This window comes from Sus scrofa, chromosome 17 (genome assembly GCF_000003025.6).
Source record: "Sus scrofa isolate TJ Tabasco breed Duroc chromosome 17, Sscrofa11.1, whole genome shotgun sequence".
Taxonomy (NCBI): Eukaryota; Metazoa; Chordata; class Mammalia; order Artiodactyla; family Suidae; genus Sus; species Sus scrofa.
The window spans coordinates 2027883-2043667 of record NC_010459.5 but is presented as its reverse complement, the minus strand read 5'-3'; the positions used below and the strand labels follow the sequence as shown (position 1 = coordinate 2043667).

The window sequence follows — 15785 nt, the reverse complement described above, 5'->3', positions numbered from 1 at the left end:
CAAGGCCAGGGATCTAACCCACATCCTCAGAGATACTATGTCGGGTTCTTAACTCACTGAGCCAGAGTGGGAATGCCAATAACCTTTTTAAGTTAAATAATTGAAGGAGTTCCCGTAGTGGCGCAGAAGAAACGAATCCAACTAGGAACCATTAGGTTGTAGGTTCAATCCCTGGCCTTGCTCAGTGCGTTAAGGATCCGGTGTTGCCATGAGCTGCAGTGTAGGTCACAGATGCGGCTCAGATCTGTTATTGCTGTGGCTGTGGCCTAAACCGGCAACTGTAGCTCTGATTCCACCCCTAGCCTGGGAATCTCCATATGCTGCAGGTGCAGCCCTAAAAAGACAAAAGACAAAAAAATAAATAAATAATTGATAAAGATAAAAACAGAAAAACTCAAAAGTCCAGAAATAGTTGCTATATTTTAATCTCTAGTACCAAATATAAAACATGATAGAAATATAGTACCAAAAAGTACATTTGATATTTTGAGTATTATATATAATATATATATTTTACTGTTAAATACATGAGTAACAATTCCAACCCCTTATCCTTAGAAACAAACATACACCAAATTAATTATTAGATAAAATAAGTGTTTTTCTTTCCACTTAAAAGTTTGAGTTGTGTTTCCTTGAGTATTAGATTTATAATCTGTAGAGCATTAATCCATTTTAATTGAATTCTTATCTTCTATTTGAATGGTTCAATCATATATAAACTTATGTAATTATATGTAAAGTTATGGATAATTAACAAATGGAAATAGTAATGATCATAGGTATACTATTCAAAATAGTGTATATTTGGCAGTGCATCAGAAGAAATAAATTATGAATATTTAGATTTTGAAATTTAGATATTGTGTGCAAAGTATAAGGATTATGAACAAAAAATTATGGGTGATTTTTCTTCAAGTTTCCAAATGTTCTGTGAAAATGTGTAAGTCATGTTTAAAAAAAAAACATATTTCTTTAAAATAAATATATTCAGAAATTGATCCTCCAGGGATTTTCATGAGGAGGCCCATGGAGATGAATGTTTCAAAGTTGCTTTGATAAGTGAAAAAAAAATGTAAAGTGTCAAAATCAGTTCTTCTAAATACTAGATTTAGTCCTTCAGTATCACTTTCAAGTCTTTAAGTTCAGCTTTACTACTGAGAGAGAGAGGATCTCCAGAGTTCAGTCCATTTGATGTGGTTCTCTCTGCAAAACAGCTCTAGATCTATAGCCTCAACGGAAGCCAGTTCCTGTGGATGGTGGTGAATGTGAGCCTGAGGGGACTCTTGTCCTAAAATCCTGTGGTCGGGGGAATACATACAGGCAATTGCAGTCCCAGGGCAAAGCTATTATCCAAAATGACCAAGTCCAGGATATGATCTCTTATCACACCAACTGCTTTTTTACATCCATATTTTTGTTTCTGTATTTTGCTTTCCTTTGCTCTTTGTCTAGGTTTATATTTGGAGATGATTTCAAAAATGCCCCCCAACTATCTTTTTTGCAGGCACAGCTGTGTATTACCCTTCATTTAATTTCTCTTTCTCGGACTAATGTCATTCATTCTGTGGACATTTTTCTGGGCCAGTAGATGTCAGTAGATGTAGGAAATGTCTTATGTCTTCATTTTAATTAATTTCTAGAAGTGTAAAGAGTCCTTTGAGAATTTTTAATTTTACCGAATTTTGACTGGGTACGTTTGGAAGTTCACAATATTAATGATTTTCATTAAAATTCTCTTATCTTGCAAAAAAGGAACTCTTTATTGGGAGCTACTTACATGCTAACTTTCTAGAAATTTATTTCTTAAAGCTCCATTATTACTATTGAAAATGTATAAAACATATAAACTAGTAAACTTATCACGATGTACATTTCATGTGCGTTGTGAAAGTTAACGACACAAGAAACTGTTACTAAATCATTATATAAATGATAGTAACTAATTAATGCTAACAAATGAAGGTTTCATAAACAGCCAAAAAATAGACAAGGCAATCAAAACTTTCTAAAACTCATTTTAGCTTTTTTTTTTAATGGCAAGCATTGTATTTATGCTTGCCTGTTTTTAATGTTACCTTGGAGTTCATTGTAATTTTTTTTTTCTTTTTAACATTAAAGATTGCTTTTCTTTTCTTTTTTTCTTAGGCTTGAATCACCAACTAGGTCCTTGATAATGGAAGCTCCCCGGGGGGTCCAAGTGAGTGCTGCAGCTGGAGACTTCAAGGCCGCCTGCAGGAAGGAGCTCCATTTACAGTCCACAGAAGGAGAGGTGAGTTTTAAGGTGTAGACGCTGGCCCTTTGCTGTTAAAGGAGCTTCTTCTCAAATTATATGCATCTGTTTCCAGGAAACACATAAAGAACTGCTTGGTAAGGGAGCTTAAATTATATAAATATTAGTATTTCTTGAATATAAAATTGAGTAAACCTAATATTTTTGTAAGTTAAAGCCCTCTTTATTTTCCACAGAAAGATATTCATTCATAGGTCAATTACAAGTGGGGTATCTACATTCCTCTAGTTTCAAAACTGGCGGATAAATGTAATGAATATCAAGATAATAACCAGAATGAAAACAAACTTGTTAGTCTTTGTTCTATTTTGGTCTTCAAAAGGCTTTTCCAAAATGGGCTTTTTGAGTTTGTTTCAGTAGAAATCGTTCCTATGTTTTTCTGAAAGGGAAACAAACCCAAAAGTTTATTTTACTATTTTGCTTATTTGTTATTTGCTAGATAAAGAGATACATGCTAATATTTTTCTTCCATGTCACATTATTTCACCCAAGAATGTGTTTAAATCTGCGGTCATTCCTGTAAAGATCCTAGGCTTTCTCTCACTGCCTGATTTAAAGACCCCTTTGTCTTTGGCCTTCCACTCTTCCACTGGAATGTAATAGACATGGATTTATTTTGTCTGCTTTAATTGCTATATATACATTGTGACTGTTGTGTCTGCAGAATCACAGTTTTGCACATTCTAGAAATTTCTCAGCATTGTGTTTTCAATAGCCCCTCTCCCCTTTTTCTCTGTGGGCTTTTTCAGAACCTCTGAAGAAATGCTATGTCTCTTCCTTCTCTTACCTTCTGGGTCTCATCTCCTTCCTTATTCTGTTTTTTTTTTATTATTATTATTACCCTGTGTCTCACTCTGTTTATTCAGATCTATATGCCCAGGTTCCTCCTAGTATCTAATCTCTTCTTCAATCCCTACACTGGGCTTTTAATTTTAGTCATTTTGTTGTTCATTTCTAGGATTCTCATCTGTTTTTTGTTTGTTTGTTTGCTTGTTTCAAATCTGCCTGGACACCTTGGTAGTTGCTCTCTTGTTTGCTGGTGTGTTTTTATTCTACCTTCACTATGTCAAAGTCTTATTTATAATATTTATGCAAGTCTGTATATTTTGACCACAATTCCCAAAGTCCTTGAAGGTCACAGTCTGTTGTATTGCTGTTTCTATCAGTTAATTCCCTTAATATATTCTTCCTTCATGTGCTTATTTTTTTAAATGAGTTTATAAAGGTCAAGCTGAGAAGATAAAGAATAGAAGATGATTTGAGACGGTTGCTCTGGAGCATTTCAAACCTCTTCGGATGTAAAGATGAGGGCACACATTAATACAAGCAAAAGGAGGATGTTCCTTTCTTACCTTCATGCCCGGTTACAGATTCAAGATCAATTTGTATTATACATGTGGCTTCCTTTCTATAAACAAACTTATTGCCAGGATCATATTAGCATCTTAGGGGGTATTACAGCCTAAATAATCTAGAAATATGCATTTTAATATTTAAAAACATAGATCCATATTGCCTTTCAGGATTTCTTCTCACTGCAATTGCAGACCACAATACTTTGTCTACCACAGCAAGAGAGAAATTGTTCTTAAACATCTCACATCTTTTTTAAAGAGTTTTTATCATGCTAATTATTTCATTCAAATTATTCATAATGAATCATCCCATAATATTGGTGGTTATTAATCTCCATTCTGCTACTATTTATGCACCACTTTACTAGTGTCCTTTTATTCAAAGTATCAGCAGAATCCTTGGATTCAATTACAGATTAGCATTTAATTGTGAATTGAGTATTATACTATAAATAAGTCATAGCCAAAGTTTTACAGTGGTGGCCATTTTTTAAATTAATAAAATAAAGATAGACAAAACCACAGCACTTTCTATTAAAATAAAATAGCATATAATTTTTCTAGGAAGAAGTATGAAATGATACAAAATCTTTCTTTCTGTCATTGACTATGCTTCAGAAAGATAGATCTACCAATTATTAAACAATAAAAAACATGAAGTCTCTACCCTTAATGTTTAAGTTAATTAAGATCAGAACAAACCTGGTATTGAGTTGACCAAAATAAGAACGAAATTGCACACAAAGTTCTGCACTATAGAAGATTCAGTCATTTCAGACATGAGTTTTAAATTCAGCCCTGAAAAGAACATGAATGACAATTGTACATAAAACATTGAAAATGTTAGAATAGCATATGCAATGCAATAACTTATAACATATATGTTGCAATATCACAGAGAAAGGAAAAAACAATTTTTATTTTGCAGGCTGATTAAATATTTTACTACCGTGATAGGTCAGATTTCAACAGGTAAGAATGGGATAAATACATTCTTGGTGGAGAAAAGACAATGGGCTGTGACTTAAAAGCTCAGAGGTGTAATTCTGAGTACCAGGAAGAGTTCCAGAACAAATGAATTGTATGGCTTATAGGGCAATATGGAATAAAAATATCAGTTTTAGAAGTTGGAAAGTGAGCAGAGTCATCGTAACTGCCTTAAGTAGAACAGAAAAATATAAGCACGTCCATCCAAGCTGCAGAAGGCTGGAGAGGGTGAGCGACCTTGGGTTGGAAAGAATCAATATATAGACCCATTTGACCTCATGACTTATTTCTCCGTCTCAAACCAAGAAAGTATTTTTTCTTTTTCTTTTCTTTTTTTTTTTTTTTTTTTTTGTCTTTTTGCTATTTCTTGGGCCGCTCCCACGGCATATGGAGGTTCCCAGGCTAGGGGTCGAATCGGAGCTGTAGCCGCCAGCCTACGCCAGAGCCACAGCAACGCGGGATCTGAGCCGCGTCTGCAACCTACACCACAGCTCATGGCAATGCCGGATCGTTAACCCACTGAGCAAGGGCAGGGACCGAACCCGCAACCTCATGGTTCCTAGTCGGATTCGTTAACCACTGTGCCACGACGGGAACTCCCTTTTTTTTTTTTTAAACAGAAAGCCATCATTTATTCAGTCGTTCATCCTTCTGTGGATGGATGTTATATCTGTGAGGCTAACTTTTAAAATTCAGAACCTCGGAGTTCCTGTCGTGGCGCAGTGGTTAACGAATCTGACTAGGAACCATGAGGTTGCGGGTTCGGTCCCTGCCCTTGCTCAGTGGGTTAAGGTTCCGGCATTGCCATGAGCTGTGGTGTAGGTTGCAGACGCGGCTCGGATCCCGCGTTGCTGTGGCTCTGGCGTAGGCTGGTGGCTACAGCTCCGATTCAACCCCTAGCCTGGGAACCTCCATATGCCGTGGGAGCGGCCCAAGAAATAGCAAAAAGACAAAAAAAAAAAAAAAAATTCAGAACCTCATTTTATGAATGTCACTAGAATTAGACTGTTTGTAAGCATATTTCTTTTTTTTCTCTCTCCTTTCTTCATTCCTTTTAAATTTAATTTTATATTATTATTGAGGTAAAAGTGGTAATAACACTACAGCCATACGCCATTATAATTTGACGTCTGTTATACTACAAAGTGATCACCACTGAAGGTCTAATTACCCCTATATAATTAAGCCCACTTTTCTCTTTTTAAAGGCCCTATTCATTTTATCTATTAGTAAAATCTGCTTCCCCTTCTCCTCTCTTCAATCTCCTGAGATAGGCCATGATGGAAGGGAATATAAAAAAGTATGTATAACTGGGTCACTTTGCTGTACACCAAAAATTGGCACAACATTGTAGATCAACTATACTTTAACAGAAAATTAAATTTAAAAACTACTTCCCATATATGAGTGAGATGGTAGCATGGATCTCTGAAGTTTATGGAATCAAGTATTGTCATATAGTCAAATATTGTCTAGAGTATCTCCCTAAATGCATAGGAGAGCTGGAGGGCACTGCTATAGCTAAGCTGAAGCAAACCACACACCAAAATTTGAGGGCTAATTCCACTGAGGAGGCCCCCCAACTGGGCTTGCATGCTGAAGCTGCCACCTACATGCCCTCGCTGTGTGAAAACAGCTCCTCTCTACATTTATTTATTCAATCGGCCTACACTGATGGAAAGACAAGTTACAAACTATAAAACCCAGCAATATGAGATGGAGTCAATAAGCCTCTGAAACCCAGCAGGGCTTGCCAGTAACATTTGTTTCTGTACTTACTAAGAAATGAGCCATTGACAATCTTAGTCTGCTGATCAGTCCAACAGGAGCCTCTTTATCCCCATGTTCTTTAGCTTTCCATATTCCACTCTTTATTGTCAGTGTCTCAAGGTTTCTTAGACAAAACACCAGCTCCTAACATTTCTTTAAAGTGAACTCACTTCGACATACACAGACCTAAACCCCACAGTCCTAAGAGCTTGCCTTCTATACGTTTGACATTGGCAAAACTTGAGAAAACCTGCCTCCTGCAGGCATGCTGGCTCCTTAGCAGAACTGAAGAAAGGGGAATATCCTGCGCAAGCCCAGTTCCTCTTGCAAACTCAATCCATAAGAGGAGTCATCCCTCCTCCCCTATGTAGAAATGAGCCCAGGAACCTATAGTATGTAACCATTGGTGTTGCACTCATTGATGTTCCTCAACATGAAACACAGAGCTGGAAGCAAAGAGGCTCGGCATTTATATCCCTAAAATGTGTTATCATTTTCTTTGCTTAATTTTGTGCACTTTTAACTTTCACATAAGAAAAAAAATTCTTCTTTTAAAAAAATAGAATTGTAGGGTAGTAAATGTCAACATTTGATACCTGGGGAAAATGTAATTACGCTTTCTTAATTTTGAGTATTTTTGGAAAATGCAATCATTTTTTATTTAATGATCTATTCATATATTCAACAACTATTTGTATTATATAGAAGCTGTGTCAACAAGCAACCCTTAGTGAGTGACTTTTAGTGGTCCTGCTCAGCCATTGCAAGGGGCCAAAAGTGACAGTGACTGTTGGCCCCCCCTGCTTTCCTCTGAATAAAAAGAGCCTGAATTCAGACTGAGGAAAGATGGCTTTTCTGAGACACCAGTCTGCCACCTCCTTGGTCCACTAGCTTTCTGATTAAAGTCGTTATTCCTTGCCCCAACAACTTGTCTGCAGATTTATTGGCCTGTCGTGCAGGGAGCAGAGTGAACTTGGGTTCAGTATCAGCCATACATGAAGGGTCAAATGCTGAAGTTATTAAAAAAATAATACAGACTTAATTCTACCTTCAAGAAGGAATAATAGTTTATTAAGGAAAGTAATATGTCAATGTGCCTATAAAATAACATACCAAGTGATCAACAAAATAAGATAGTAATAATAATAATAGAGCCATAGGAGAACCAAATAAGAGTCATCTCATTTTGCTGCATTAGGAAAAGATCCACGGAGGATAAAGCAGATGAACTGATAAAGCAGATGAACTGGGCCTCGATTGAGGGTGACAGCTGTACCCTAGAAGTGGGACATCTGTGCAAGGTGAAGGGAAAGCATTATTTCATGCAACTTGCACTGGCACAATTCTATGCACTGTGCTATATAGCCTTGAACCAAAGACAAACCTGCCCTCATCAATAGTATTTGCAAGTAAGAGAAATAAACAATAAACAAATGATGCACACTTTATATAGTGTTAGGAAGATCATTTTTACTATAGAGCAAAATAAAGCTGGTAAGGAGAGATTAATGGATTTGTGTTACTTTAATTAGGTACTTAGGAAAACCTTCTTTTCGAAGGTGACCACTCAGTATAGATTTGAACAAATATGTTCATATCTACATTAATCTAAAATATACAGGCCTATGCTGCAGGAATTCTTTTTCTGGTTTATCTGTAGTGTGTCACAGATTCCTATGTTTCAAAAATATTAAAGGTATATAAAAAAGACAAACAGGGGAAATCTCCCTCCTACCCCTTTCCCTAACCACGACTTAATATCTATCCCTGATACAGAACCCAGGTCCCCTCTGCTCACTGCAGGACAGGCCAGTAAATCTGCAGATGACTTGTTGGAGCAAGGAATAACGACTTTAAGCAGAAAGATAGCAGACCAAGAATATTGCACACTAGTGTTTCAAAAAACCATCTTGCCTCAGTCGGAATTCAGGCCCCATTTATACTGAGAAAGGGGAGGGGCGAGGCCAACAGTCATTCACTGTCACTTGCTTGGGGGAGGGCCCACTGCAATGCTGACCAGTGGCTGAGCAGGACCACTAAAGGTCACTCACTAAGGGTTGTTTGCTGAACATCCCCACTTGTAAATATTTGGAGGAAAGTATTTCATGCTAAGAATTTAAAAAGCCCTGAAGCCAGAGTTGTTTTGGTATGTTTGAGAAAATGCAAGAGCTCCAGCAAGAAGAATGAAAGGAAATGATGTTAGAAAGATAGGCTAGATCATACAGGGCTTGTAGGCTGTGGAAAGGAATCAAGATTCATTTTCAGTTTGGTGGACAGCCATCAGAGAATTTTGCACGCTAGCATGACATGAATTGATTTGCATTTCTTAAACGTTCACTCCAGCAGTATGTAGACTCAAAGGACATGAAGGGCCACTGGGAGTCCAATTAGGGGCCTACTGCAACAGTCCTAGTAAGAAATGATTAGGACTTGGATGAAGGCAAATATGTGGAAAAGGGAGTATTCTCTGGTTCTCCTGTCAATTTAGAGATGCCTTAAGGCAGTAATTAGCTATATAACAATACAATCAAGCCATAGTTAGAAAGAATTGGTTTCTTTGCTCATTCAAATTCATGATCCAATTTTCCTTTCTTTGGAATGTTCCCCACGCATGGCAAAATTATATGACCACTATCCCTGAAAGTGGTGAATCCATGATTTGGTATAATGAAGTAATTTTGCAAATTAGAAGATTTAGCGGCTTAAGTGTTGATTACAGGTAATATATTTCATGGAGAATGCAAACATGATTGTATCTAATAATTATCTGTTGTTAATTGTGCACATTTTGTCTTTGGTATAGACTGTGAATCAACATGATTCTATGAATGTTTTAAAAAATAAAGAGTTCGCATTGTGGGTTAGTGGTTTAAGAACCTGACTAGTATACATGAGGAAGCGGGTTGGATCCCTGACCTTGCTCAGTGGGTTAAGGATCCAGCGTTGCTGCACGCTGCTGGCATAGGTGGAAGATGAGGCTCATATCTGGCATTCCTGTGGCTTTGGCGTAGGCCGGCAGCTGCAGATTCCTAGCTTGGGAACTTTCATATGCCACAGGTGCAGCCCTACCTAAAAAGAAAAACAAATAATTAGACCAAAGAATAATTTTTTAAAAATTACTTACTCAATGCCTTCACTAGTAGCATTTCCATAAACACCCTTATTTCTTTGTTTATTCTTTAGGCATGACTGAGAAGTTAAATTAAGAAACTGTAAAAATCATTCATTTACCATGGTGTTTAGGTAACTAGGTTGGCTCCTTAAGCAGACTGTCTAATTTTGCTTTTCAGATGGAGGGCATTCTCTGAGTGCACCATGTCTCAAAGGCAAAGGTAGCCACAGAGCCTTTGGGCTATACCTTGGGGATGCAATTCGTTGGTTCGACAAAGCTTGGCAGCTAAAGCAACAGAACATCTTTCTTATTAGACCATGCTGTAAAGCTCTAAGGAATAGAGGATGCTAAAGGAATTAAAATGCAATTTCTTTCCCCCTAGATATTTTTGAATGCGGATACAATCCGGCTGGGAAACCTACCGACGGGCTCTTTTTCCTCTTCTTCACCCAGCTCCTCTCATTCTCGGCAGCCAGTGTACGAACTGTGCGTCTGCCCCAACGGCAAACTGTACCTGTCTCCCGCCGGGGTCGGGTCCACTTGTCAGTCCAGTAGCAACATCTGCTTGTGGAGCTGAAGTGACTGATTTCTCCTCACACCAGAATAGCCTTTTGTTCCTGTCCGTCTGCTTCACAGTTCTGCTCCGTTTCCCTTGTGATCAGTCCAGAGCTTCTCCAAATGGTCCACAGAGCAACTCCTCCCAGGGTAAGCAGGGATTCGCGGCCACCTTCTCCCGTGATGTCCCGTACTGCTCAACACGGAGAGTATGAGTGACAGAACAGTGGAAAGACCGTCTTCAGCAGGAAAACTGGATCATAAATTTTGCTCGGAAGGGAGAATAACATAGGTGCCTTTGCTACATGAAGTGAAGCACACAGTTTTAGATTTTTGCAGGACCTGGATATGGACTGCACATATATACATTACATAGATGAAATTCCCAGTAGCCAATGGCAAAATGAAATGGTTAACCCTGTAAGAAAACTAATTCTACAGTCTGAAAGCACAATTTTCCATTCATCTTTTTGGATGTAAACTTTTATCCCCGAATTTTAAAATTTTAAAGCATTATGTAATGCTTGCTTTACTAAAAATCAAATTCAATACATGGTTTTTAACGAAACAAAACAAGACAGAATCCCACTCTGAGTTTTATTTGTTCCCTTAAATTCAATGTGTTGTTACTCTTTGTCTACTAAGTCTAGAATTTTGTACATTAGGTAATTTTGAAAGCTCTCAGCAATAGAATCTTTACAGAATTAACAAAATGCCATTATACTTTCATTTGTCAGATCTGAATGGCCTTATATAGTATTTATTTGGCTATTGCATGTGACACATTTGCTTTTAACAAAACACCTTATTTACTGCAATATAAGGTAGGATTAAGAGGGACATACTGATGGTGTGGAATCCATAGATTCTTTTTCTTTTCTTTAATTCAGGTTATATCCTTTACACCTAGGTTCTAATAGTACAATTTTCATTTGCTTCCTTGAGTACTTTATACTCAACTCGGACTGCTAAAATTAAAACATCCTCTAAATAAATAAAAACGATTGTGATGCCTAATGCTGAGAATGAATTCACTTTCCATTGGAATATCATCTTCAAAGTTATATCTATGTATTTTTCTGTTGGAAGACTTAAGGACAGTAGAGATTAAATTAAAAATACCCGCTTAAACAGTCAAACATACAAATGTTAGCAAACATGTTGAAATGTGTTTACACCATTAGATTCATATTTTAAGGAATTTAGTCTCATTACCTTTCAGCTCTTAATATTTAATAATTGCTTTTATTAGACTGTTAAGCCACCCTAACATCTAAAAGCATCATTCCTTTCATGTCTACTGTTTATTTTTGTAAAACTCCTAATAAGTAACTCCAGAATACTGTAGATTCGTTTACCATAACACTTCTTAACTCTAACACTTGAAATTTACAGAATCCAAGAATATAAAATTATATTAAATATTTCCTATTATGGGAAGATGGCTTGATTACCATAAGGTAAGTCTTTAATTTTTACATGTCAATCCATGTTTTTCTCCCCCATACACCCTATGACAGGTGTGTGGAAGTTTCATTTTGGGGGTTCATGACTGTAGAACTTTTGGAGTTCAGGACTACAACACAGGGTGAGGCGGAAAATTGGAACTTGGAGAAATAAATTGGTTAATATAAGTAAAAAATTTGAGTAATACAAGCAACAAAGTGAACCATTTAGCCAGAATTACTTGTTTTGATTACCTAACATATTGAATACCTGAAAAAGCTCCATTTCACTAAGTGTATTCTGTACTCAGCAGAGAAGCAGTTATTACTTTTAAAATAGAACTTGACTTGTGTTTGGGGGTTATTATATAAAACTTTACGTTGATATTGGAGTTGAAGTTAAGATATGAAGTTGCTTTAAAAGTCATATTCTAACAGGAATTTAATTCATTTAAGTTAAAACACTAGAATTTACTGCGAGAAATTCTCACACTGTCTTTTACGTAATACTCACACAAAGTATAACACAAGGAATTTTGAGAAATAATAGGTGCTAATCACTATATTATGGACTTTTTATCAAAACACTATGTATTAATTTGAGACTTGTTGAAGTTCTAAACATCCCTAAATTAAAATAATTAGAAAGTTTCTTAGTCAGATGGGAACAATTCTTTTGATTAGTGATTAGCCCTGTTTCTAATCTCAGCTCTGTCTTTTACTAATCAGTGAGCTAATTTGGGCAGTCTGAGAATATCTCTAGGCTTCAATTTACTCAACTTTACAACAAAAGTATTGAATCGGATGGTCTCTCGAGATTCCTTCCAGCTCTAATTCCAAGAGCAAATATTATAGAAGGTGAAAGGGGCCATAGAAATTTTAAACTATGTGTCATGAGAAGAGAAAAGATTAAAAAAAAAAAAAAAAAGAAAATCCAATTCCAGTGAGGGGCTGTCAAATTTTGAATTCACGTGTATTTTGAAACATTATAAACACAAATCAAAAGAAATATATGAGATTTAGACTATGTCTAGATGATGTAAAAATATCTGCTCAATGTAGTTTAAAAAATGGTAATATAAGTAGTTTTCCTATTCAACATTAAATTTTTCTTTTAAATTACTTGACTGGCTGTTTAAGATTCCGTAGAATCTAAGTATAAACTCAGCCTCAGAGTTAGGGCTTCTATTGAAGGCCCTGAAGATTAGTCCCAAAGTCCTTAATTTCCTCGTAAAGAAGGCTTTGTTCTTTCTTGATATAGTTTTCTTAACTGCAAGCTAACCAAACAGATTCACTGTCTGTTTTTCCAATACCATTTTTATGTTAGAAAATATAGAAATACAATACAGTTTACTTAGATGCAATTTTTATCTCTCTCAAGCTCAGAAAATGATTCCTTTAATGCATACTACATGGTCCCTAAACTTGGTATCCAGTTTGACTGGAGAAGGTGGGTACGGAAGAAGGCAGGCAAGCAGGTAGGCAAGAAGGAAGGATAGAAAGAACAAAGGGGATTGAAAGCTTTCCTAGCTTTTATATTCTCAACTGAGAATGAATAAACTGAGAAGTATTTGCATTCAGGTTTTGCAGTCAAAAGGAGAGAAGCAAAGAGGATAAATTATTTTTTCTTTCAGAATATTTCAATAAGATTCTTCCAAAAAATACTCTTTTAAATTCCCTCCAAAATTTCTATTCTGTAATTCTTAGTCTTATTATTCTCTCTTACTTTATTATGAACCATAGCCTTTATAAATTTGTCTAAAATTATTTATCTAACTTAAGATTTAAAATAACTATGCTTCATATTTTACATTAGCCTGGAAATCCTAGATTCCAGTACCTCAGATCTCTAAAAACTGAGCCAGGAGCTCCAATTGTGATTCTGCCCCTACCTACTCATGTGACCCTATGAAATAGATTTCATTGTCTTGGCCACTGTTTACTTCTGTTGAGGAGGGGTACACCAAACTGGTTTTCTTTGGTTACTTTCTTCTCTTAAATTTCTCTGGTTCCAATAAGAAGACAGCAATCTTGAGTTCAGTAGCCTCATCTCAACTAGCTATTAATGATCTCCTTCTACACCTTAACATGTGGTTTGTAAATGTTGAGATGCAGATCTTTCCAGCAGCCAATCACTCTCCCTTTATCTATATTTCCTTTCTTGCTCTAATCATTTGAACATTAATGTCCCTTTCAGAAGACCATGCTTTGTTGACAGTCTTCAGTAATATAGTTAACATTAAAGAGAAAAAGAATGTATTTAGGTCTTATTAAAAATAATTATTTAGTAAATTAATGGAAATATTTACCAAATATTAATACTCTGTTGATCATTCTATTATTACTTATCACCATCAAACTAAAAAGTGTTTTGAAGAAATGGTACTTTGACCACAAAAGTCAGTTGCTGAATTTTTTGTAATGTGTTATGCCATTCAAAATTCCAACATATTCTGCCATCTGAGTTACTCAGTTGGATGGTGCCTCATTTTATAAAACTGGCATTTGATACAGTAAAACTCCTAATGAATTATGTTATTGAAAACATGGTATCTCTGTATGAGGCAGCAATAGGTAGAAGAATGGAGAGTGTTAATGCATTTAAGTGCTGTGTTTTATAACAAGTGTAATATCAATATCATAATATTAAATTATTAAAATAGTTTGAAGATACTTATTGCCCAAATTCTCTATATTATATAGCCATCAAGACCAAACTCACATTTGAATCTCTGATGAGTGAGGTCTTGTCACCTTATCCTTCCAGTAGCTTTGGTCTAATTAGAATTGCTCATGTGGCCATATTTAAAGATACTTGGAGAAATTATTTTCCTCTATATACTAGTGAATATTATAGTAATGAATATCACAAAATATTATGATTACAAAGAAAAAAAAATCACAGTTTTATTCTTTTAAAATAACCATAAACTAGTGAATGACCTCATTGAACACTGTTATTCATATTGTTTTTTACCACAGTTCATTAGTTGTTTAAATGTCAAAGACCAAAGACTGGGATTTCTATTGTATTTAACTCTACAACACTGCTGCTTCTAACTAATTAATTCAAATGAATAGGAGGGCTTATAATTACAAAATGAGGTAGTAAACATCCTCCTTACAGGATTCTGAGCTATCATCAATTAACACTTTTGTTTTAGAAGGAAAATTTGTTAGTGTACTCCATTTACCTTTTATACATGTATAATAAACTCCTTGATATTCATAAACAGTTATAAAGACTATATCCTAAAATGGGCCCAGGATGGATTTAGTCAGCTGAGTTTAAACTTTCATTGCTTGCTAAAAATTCTTTGGAAAATATAATTAATTTGAAATTCTTTTGGGCTATTTTGTAAGTGTTGATCAAAGTGGTTACCTTCTTTGAGAAAGTCAATGCAAAACATGAAAGGAAATGAGGTATAATGAACTGTGATTCTTTTTGTTTTTGCAGTTTTAATATCTCATTTGTTTGAATATTTATAAAGAAAAGCCAAACAGGGTTAAAGATGTGCAAGGACATTTACTAACAATGGAAATATGTAATTTCAAGTTTGAGTGTCTCGTTATTTATACAATTCTTTAAACCAGGTCCACTACTCATTTATTTTGTTTTGTAATTTTCATGTAAATGTTTTCTTGTATATAGAGAAATATGAAAAATGGAACTATTTTCTTACACATACTATGCAATATGTTTGTAAAATTGCAATATTACCAAAATTACAAAAGCTGTGCTTTTGTACTCTATCTTGCTTTATGTAAAATCAATCTTTTTCTATTTAAATGGACTATCTGTCCCATAAATTGTAGATAACATATCTATTCAAAACTCAGTCTATTGTATCTTTTGTTTAGTTTGGGGTGGATTGGATTATATTTCTTTGGGGGGAAAATGCAGCAAAGTTTGGCAGTTGGAAACTTTTTTTTCCTCAGAAAATGAGACTTTTGAAGCATGCAATGAGCTCATATAATTTAAGATCTCTCCTGTAATTCTTGTATTTTGTCCTAATTTTGGTGCTACTGTGTAATCATGATTAAATATGATAGTCAAAACAAAGAGGATCAGAACTCCTATGATATCATTTCATTTATTTTATTGAGAAAAAAGTTCAAAGAAGAGGTATATGAGTATTAGTGTTGCATAGAAACCTTTTTCAATTATGTGTTTTAAATATAAATTCTGTTAGGATATATGCTTTAAAAATTAAGTTTGACCTACATAATTATAGTTGCTATACATGCATCTCTTATGAAAAGCTGAA

At 35.4% G+C, this 15785-nt stretch overlaps 1 protein-coding gene across 6 annotated transcripts in view; it reads left to right on the top strand.

Annotated features, from left to right (window-relative positions):
- SGCZ (sarcoglycan zeta) overlaps positions 1 to 15575 on the top strand; it is a 1021521-nt gene extending 1005946 nt beyond the window's left edge. For 5 of the 6 annotated variants that reach the window (XM_021077242.1, XM_021077240.1, XM_021077238.1 and 2 more), the window contains 2 exons: positions 2149 to 2272; positions 9900 to 15575. In XM_021077242.1, the coding sequence (XP_020932901.1) occupies positions 2149 to 2272; positions 9900 to 10094 (319 nt within the window). In that variant the 3' untranslated portion in view covers positions 10095 to 15575. 6 annotated transcript variants of the gene reach the window in all.